At 36.4% G+C, this 8,410-nt stretch overlaps 1 protein-coding gene across 2 annotated transcripts; it reads right to left on the reverse strand.

Moving 5' to 3' along the window:
• Positions 1 to 3,685, reverse strand: LOC571092 (GTPase IMAP family member 9). Of its 2 annotated transcripts, XM_021477573.2 has the most exons (4): positions 3,658 to 3,685; positions 3,456 to 3,502; positions 3,317 to 3,360; positions 1 to 1,819 (listed from the first exon to the last, which is right to left on the reverse strand). In XM_021477573.2, the coding sequence occupies exons 3-4, from the start codon at positions 3,345 to 3,347 to the stop codon at positions 942 to 944; spliced, it is 909 nt and encodes a 302-aa protein (XP_021333248.1). In that variant the 5' UTR covers positions 3,348 to 3,360; positions 3,456 to 3,502; positions 3,658 to 3,685; the 3' UTR covers positions 1 to 941. The 2 variants fall into 2 exon arrangements, with proteins under 2 accessions (XP_021333248.1, XP_073763442.1); XM_073907341.1 differs by having other exon boundaries at positions 3,317 to 3,502.
• Positions 3,686 to 8,410: the final 4,725 nt, after the last annotated feature.

An 8,410-nucleotide genomic window follows, 5' to 3' on the forward strand; every position in this document is an offset into this window, starting at 1 on the left:
TTTTCAATTTCCGGATTGCTTTTATTTGGGTTTAGGGAAGGAGGAGGGTAAGTCGATCTGTCAGTCAGTCAGTCAGTCAGTCGATCGGTCAGTCAGCATGAGTTTATAGTTCACAAAGTTAAAATGCAAAAAAATAAACAGTAATTTAATGCCCTGCTACATTTGTTATTCGTAATTTCATATACACAAACCCTGTTGGTAATCTGGAGGATTTTGGCAAACACAGCAGCACGGCGATGTTTCTGAATGTGAACGAACTCCTGATAAAAGTCACCGTCCGCCATTCTTCAATTCTCGCACTGCTCTCCCGACAAAAATGCTTGCAGCACACACACAGCTTTGGTGTATGATCAGCCCTGACAAGATCGTGGGGAAAAAACATACAACAAACCCTGTGGATCATGGAAACAAACTCATACGAGCCTTCATGAACAGCTACTGCGTGCCGTGGGTCCGTGTCTCTCAGCTTGGTTGAAACTGGCAGGTCTGCCTTGCCTTCGGAAGCAGCTTGCTCTCATGAATAATTAAGCAGCCGGCTCTTCTCATAGGATAAGAAAACTCCGCTATGAATAATAATAAAAAACCGACGCGTCATCATTGCACTTGCAGTACTGCGCTACGTCGCCGATTTTGATCCCGCCCCAAAAATCATTTTAAACCCGAAAGCTGAAATCAGCAGACAAAAGCTCAAAATTATCCAGTTTTCCCCACAATTAAAGCTGACAGGTGCTAACATTGTCTTAACTGATGCTCAACACACACACATCTGTTAATATATCAAAACAAGTACTCCAGGGTGTCTTGAATCTTTAAGAGTTTTTAGATATTTGCACTATAAACAAGACAGAAGATCTAAAGAAAAGCTTTTTTTTTTTTTTTTGCAGAGTTTAGATTTACTAGAGCCATCTCTACTGGCAAGTGCGCACGAATATCACATTCGATTAATTTCCCTGCCCTCCAGCTAATGCTCTTCCTCTTCCTTCAACTACTGTTGAGAGTACTTCTAGGGTTGCTAATGCTTCAGCTCTTCCTCTTTCATCTCCTTCTCTTCCTGCTAATGCTAATGTTATCAATCCCAATGCTGCTGTTAATCCTGCTAGTATTCCTGCATTTGCTGCAATTGTTACTCCAACTATTGCTATTGATCCCACTCCCAATACTGTTGTTGCTATTCTCGCATAGTGTCTAGTTTTCTGACTAGCAGCATCCAATTCAATTTTCTCCTGGGCTTCTTCATACATCTCATTAGTGTAGTGCTGTCCTCCATTCTCCACCAGCATCTTCTCAATCTTCTCCATCAGTTCAGCGACCTGTGAGCGATCATTCATGTCTTTATTGTTGAATGAGTGATATCTGGCTCCACACTCATAAAGAAGATCCCAGAGATCACCACTTTGACTGATATACCCATATAGTAGCTGATCCTCCAGTGCATCAGCATGAGTGAACAGAATGACGGTGTATCGAGCAGCTTCTTCTCCAAAGTTCTCCTGAATCCATTTCACTGTGTTTTTCTCTTCTTCTGTGAATTTCACATCCAGTCTGATGACCAGCAGAAACACGTGAGGACCAGGAGCAGACATCTCTACACACTTCGTTATTTCCTCCTTCATTTCTGGTTCTGTCAGTGTTGAATCCAACAGTCCGGGGGTGTCGATGACGGAGATCTTCTTTCCATTAATCTCTGCTTCTCCTCTCTCACAGGTTTTAGTGACTGACACCACTGAAGCCTTACTCTTGAACTTCTTCTGGCCCAGGATGGTGTTTCCGGCTGAACTTTTTCCTGATCCGGTTTTACCCAGCAGAACAATGCTCAGATCTGATGAGAGGATTATTTTAAGTTAATGTCAAAAATATGAATAATTCAAACGTAAAAAAAAAAAAAACCAATTGAGAACACTCAAAGTCTGTACAGCTGAAAATTGATCACAATGCTGTGAACATCTTTGTCAAATATTTTCCAAATGATGTTGAACAGATTCAGGAATTTTTCACAGTATTTCCTATAATATTTTTTCTTCTGGAGAAAGTCTTATTTGTTTTATTTCGGCAAGAATAAAAGCAGTTATAATTTTTTTAAAACCCATTTTTAGGTCAATATTTTTAGCCCCCTTAAAATACATTAGTTTTGGATTGTCTCCAGAACAAACCACTGTGATACAATGACTTGCCTAATTACCTTAACCTGCCTAGTTAGTTAAGCCTTTAAATAGTTTAAAAACAAGAAAGAAAAGCCAGAGAGAAAATTATCTAAGGTTATTTACTGAAAGCCATTTTTATGACTTTTTTGCACCTTCAAAGAAATAATATAGGGATTATAAGACTATCTCAAAAGTGTTTAAATAAAATTTCATAATTTGTCTTTTGTGAGATATAGGAAAAAAAAACATAACTCAAATACATCCACACTTCCATTAAACAAAACATACTTTTTTAATAAGTTGCACATATTTACTATAAAACTCGGCTGTGTGTGTGTGACACTGAAATTGTTATTTTGACACGATGGTCCACCTCTTATAATTGTTCTTGTAGGACCTAGGGTTTAAGCTATGTTCCGAATGTAAACAGGATTGCGTTCAGAAATATCTGATATTGTGAATAAAGCCTGGTTTATACTTCTACGTCGAGTGATTAGCGTGACCCACTGCGTCTGCCTTGCACGTAGCCATGCATATATAATTCTACAAGTTGTTTGTGTTGCTCTGCAATAACACTTCAGAAACGACAGCGTGCAGTAGGTTATGGAATGTTCCTCTGTGTCAAGATTTTTCGCTGGTGTTTCGCTACCTTAATGTACAAGAAGCTCAAACTCGCTCATTTTGAGGCTGGAATCGGCGGACGTGCAACAACTTCAATGATGAGATAACCATAAAACAATAGTCTCCGTCTAGAACTCCTTCACGGGACTCCACACTACACGCACTGCTCTCACCCGCGCCCACACTCATTAGCTCTACCAAACTGACCAATCACAGAGCTTTTCCGTAGGCTGTGCCGGAGCATACAAGTGTGCTTGACGCAGAAGTATAAACCAGCCTTAAGACATGCAAACGAATAAATAGATAGATCAGGGGTCACCAATCTCGATCCTGGAGGCCCGGTGTCCATGAAGGGGTTTAGCTCCAACTTGACTCAACACACCTGCCCGGGTGTTTCAAATAGGTGTGTTTGTTTGATTTGTTTGTTGATTTGTTTGTTGGTGTGTTTAATTAGGGTTAAAGCTAAAACCTGCAGGACACCGGCGCTCCAGGAACAAGATTGGTGACCCCTGAGATAGATGAATAAATGACAGCATGAACGACTTATTACTTACGTGGTGGTTGGTCAATGTTGTTCTCCTGCATATTGTCTTGATTTCTACAGGATCAAATCAAAGGACAGAAATAGCAGCTTTTCTTTATGCAGTTTTAATATATGATATTATAATGCAGATCTCTGTTAATCTACGCTACTTTTTTTCTGTTTCACTCCTGATCTAGGCAAACCAGCCAGAGTCTTCCTGTTTCATTGAAAAGAAACACACAACATTTGTCTATTAATTATGGTAGACATGAGATAATTAATATAACGTTGGACTTGTGGTTTAGAAGACAGAAGTCCCAACATATAGTTAACTAAATAAAATAAAAATAGGCTACACGTTAACACACTTACCGTTTAGCTCACTGGTACCTACAGAAACACCCAAAACTTCCTGCTTATAATCTAAACTATCTGTTGTCTAACTTGTCTAACTGGATCATGTTAAAGAGAGTAGCATAACTTTAAAGTCACATGTCACTTGGGTGTTTAAATATATATGATAATACCTTACGTCACTTGGGTATTCATTCACTCATTCATTCATTCATTTTCCTTTCGGCTAAGTCCCTTTATTAATCTGGGGTTGCCACAGTGGAATGAATCGCCAACTTATCCATATGTTTTAAGCAGAGGATGCCCTTCCAGCTGCAACCTAACAATGGGAAACATCCATACACACTCATAAAACACATACATTAAGGAGCACCCGGAGGAAACTGGGTGCAAACTCCATACAGAAATGCCAACTTCTTGCAGTGAGGCGATCATGCTACCCACTCTGCCACCCTGACGCCCTACTTTGAGAGTCATTGGCTGCTAATATGATTTCCCTGTTTAGAATTTGCTAAATATACTTTTCCAAAATAATGTTATAAAGGAGAAAGTCTGGATGTGCAAATATAATACCAACTTTACAAAACTCACCTGGGGTGTGTTTCCCAAAACCATCATTAGACAACTAAGGTCGCAAGTTCCGTCATTACAAACATAGTTTGTTGATTTGTCGTTTCCCAAATCAATCGCTCTAATGAACATTCGCAAACTGCACCGCAAAGTTGAGCACTTTCAACCACACCTCTGGAACTGTAGTTAGAAACATAATTCCTGGCTGTGTTCTGTTCCCACTTATCCCCCCTATGCCCAATTCATTTAGAACATTCTAACATTCAAAGTTGAAATTATGAAAAATAAAAAAGCACTAAGGTCATCTCTCTTAGGTGTAATTTGCTTCCAAACTATTTTTGCAGTTCAGTTTTAGCGATCTTCATGTGTACAATTGTGCTTCCTTCGCAGTGCACTTTGAAGACATTGATGTCATTTTGAACACAGCCTCATGGCGAAAGCTATAGGTGACCTATTATTTTAAAGCGGAATTAATTTTATGTCTCTAAAGCTTGTGAAAACAAAAAACATAGCATATGGTAATTCTTTTAATTTATATTAAGTTATTTATTAAATATCTGTACTGTATATGACATGGGCCTGCTGGTTAGAACATTTCTGCAGTGGTTTACATGTGTCAAATTGTAAAAGTAGACTTTTCAAAAAAAAAAAAAATAAAACAATAAAAAAACAATATCCTACTTAATAATAATAATTATCATCATCATCATTATCATCCTCATCATTAATATTACTAGTAATATTATTAAAGTATGCTTTTTTTATTTCTAATAAATAATAATTATTAATTTCTCAATAAATTTCCTCATTATTTATTTATTTATTTATTTATATGTTTTATCTATGATATGAGAATAAATGTTAGCTTTTGTAAGTGATATGTTTTAGAATAGAATATGTATTGTTCAACTTCTCAATAATATTAGTAAAGCAAACACAGGCCTATGTGTTCCATTTACATATATTTCAATTAATATGGAAAACAAGTGAATGTTTTTACCAAAACTAATAATGGATTTTATTTTAAATGAGTGTGCTTGTAAAACAATATAATTTGCACAAAGAGATTATGGGTTTTTCTCTAAAGAAGTTGTTACTCCACCCTGTTTAGAGCATCATTATGGGTGTTTTACGTAATAAATAATTTGATTCAAGCGATAGATCTGCGACAGACAACGGGTTTTGGGAAACACTCGTCACCACATCGTTCTTTTCCCAACGATGCATCGTACTATGATAAATTAAGCCGCGAGTTACATTGTTGTTTGGGATTCTTTGGTGATTCTATAGTTGCTAAGGCAACAGTAACTATAGTAATATAAACAAACGGTACAATACTGTACTTTTCTACAATTATATGCAACAATATTCATTTACAGTGATATGAACAGAGATGTAAATACTATAATATTAAAAGTGTAACTGCAGTTTGGTTTAAATCACTAGTCTCTCACTACTCTTCTGCAGGTAAGGAAGCTCGAAACAGCAGAAGAGAGCTTTTAGTGTCAATCTGGTTTGCAAGATGATCAATCTTACCTGAATGTGGGGAAGGGGGTGATTAATGTTTTCGTTTTGAAAAAAGATTCCCCTGGGGCTGAAGATGCCTTGATGTCAAAAACAGCTTTCAGGTGTCCTGCAGCTATTATGTGTTTGACAGTAACCTCTTGAGATTGCTGGCTGCACTTGTGAGTTTATATATTTGTACGCTTTGTGATTACACACATGGTTTTGAAATTCAACAAGAAAACTTACAAATTCATTATATAAGTTAGTGAATTGACTCTTCATCTGTCTGGAAATCTTAACAGAGCATTGCATATAGAATTAAACTTCCATGCATTGAATTGCATTGTTAATGTAAAATGTACTTTCTGTAACATAAACGGTTCTGGCAACAGAGCTAAGGATCCACTATGCAGTGTCTTTATTCATTTGGGCACAGATAAACAATCCAAGTAGGAGAGAGCAGCAAGTTTAAAGGCAATCAAAAAGAGTAGATAGGGGTCAAACAACATCAAACAAGGCGTAGGTCAGAAAACACATCAAGGCAAGACCATGGAAAAGGCTTTGTAATGTTACAGGGAATAAAGAAGAAATTTAAGTGTATGTATGTGTATATCTGTGTGTATGTATGTGTGTATGTGTGTGTGCTGTTTTTATGGTCTATCTGATTAGTCCATCATAAACTTTCAGCAGTGTGTTTGTAATCAGAAGGGATCAGGAACTGGTGTGTGTGCACCTCACATTATGGGAGTTGTAGTTCAATATTCTGCACAGGCTAGATCGCTGGTGATCTAAAGAGTTAATTGCATAAAATGAACACTGCTTAGTGTGCACACAACAGGGAGTTGAATATAACCCTTTATTAGTTCACTGTCATACTGTTTGCACAGTTCCTATATATATATATATATAATTCTGTGTGGGTCTATATACTGTATAAGGAATCAACTAAAAACGAAAATGCTGATTTTCAGGAAAGTTTTTATTTAGAAACTCACAAGCAATGCTGAAAATGGAAGGATCAGAGCAAATACAAACCAAAATACTAATTAAAGAAGAAAGAGGAACTAAAATCTAACAAGTATTGAATATAAAAAAAATGAAATTATTTAATTCACCACTTTGTAGACATTATAACAAGCTGTTATTTGACTGAAGACAACACTCATAAACCCATAAACCATTTATTGCAGCAGAACAAATAAATGCATTATGCTTTATAATCAGTGTGCTTAAAACATTTGGCCTTTTACAGTATTTTTTTGTTATTCATGTATTTATTTAATTATTATTTAGCTATTATTTAGACTATCTTTATCAATTTGCAAATCAAAACTCCCAAAACGTGTAATGAATATGGAAATTTTACTCACAGTTTTAAACACTGACAAAAGTTTCATCCAACAAACACTGACCCAAACAACATCGACACTCAGCACTACATGAGGATGTCTTGCGTATAATGTCTTAAAAAGCTGAGTTTGTGTTTAGTTTTATGCAATTGCATATATGCAATTGCATATATAAAGTCAGAATTATTCGCCCTCCTGAATTATTAGCCCCCCTCTTTCCCCCCCCTGTTTAAAGACGAAGTATGTAAGTTTGACACCCAGTGGTTGAACTAGGTATTGCATTCCTGGATCAATACACATTTTCACTCGGCTCCTTCTCGAAGTCCACGCAATTGCAGGTTGCCAGATTAACGTGCGTGCTATCAATGTGAGAGTTTGAATGGCATTTTACATGACATTTATTGCCATACTACTGAAAGCAGCAGCAGCAGATAAATAAAGTAAAATAAACAGTTTGAAACTGAACTTTAGAACTGAGACTCAGTGCCAACAAATATCAATTATTATACAAGAGTTCGTTTTAATCAAGCTGAGACCATCTCATTCAGTCGATCTCGGAGCAATTGTTTTGGCGCGGATCCGATTGCGATTGCTGGTTTCACATATGCCAAACGAACCGCGCTAACTGGGCAAACGAGACAGGTCCTGAAACAAAAGTCTAGCTGTGAAAGCACCCTAATATGCTGTTTTCCATGAAGGCACCCCGGTGTGCTGAAATATAATTGGCTAAACTGGCATTGGGTGGGTTAAAAGAACCAAAACAAAGCACAGCACGTAACACACATTTTCAAAGCATAATACTTGACTTGGACAGCATTGTATTTTTTGCACAGAATTTTCCAAGATACTAGTATTCAGCTTAAAGTGACATTTAATAGCTTAACTAGGTTAATTAGGCAAGTCAATGTCTAACATTAGTTTATAACATTTGAGAAAGGAAAAACAATTCACAGGAAAGCAAATCATTTTGACCTTAACTTCATGTGAATATATATATATATATTTATTATATATATATTTATATATATATATATATATATATATATATATATATATATATATATATATATATATATATATATATATATATATATATATATATGGTATTAAATGATCTACAGTTTTGCTTACGCAGAGTGATTGGTACATCCAACATTTTCTCACGGCATTTCCTAACTTGATTCAGTGGCTAATTCGTATGCATTTGGACGATCTCATTCGCCCAATGACAGTTGGGTTTCGGTGCCATTTCGTATGAATGAACTCATACGACTTAGCCACTAAACTCACTAAACGTTTACACTTAACACATTTACATTTTCTTGTGTGATTAGGCTGGGTAAAAC

Source organism: Danio rerio, chromosome 1 (assembly GCF_049306965.1).
Source record: "Danio rerio strain Tuebingen ecotype United States chromosome 1, GRCz12tu, whole genome shotgun sequence".
Taxonomy (NCBI): domain Eukaryota; kingdom Metazoa; phylum Chordata; class Actinopteri; order Cypriniformes; family Danionidae; genus Danio; species Danio rerio.

Excerpts from the sequence above, each read along its gene's own strand:
- LOC571092 (XM_021477573.2), bottom strand. The coding sequence starts at position 3,347 with ATGCAGGAGAACAACATTGACCAACCACCAC. Across the intron at positions 1,820-3,316 it reads CAACATTGACCAACCACCAC|ATCTGAGCATTGTTCTGCTG; the intron begins GTAAGTAATAAG and ends TCCTCTCATCAG.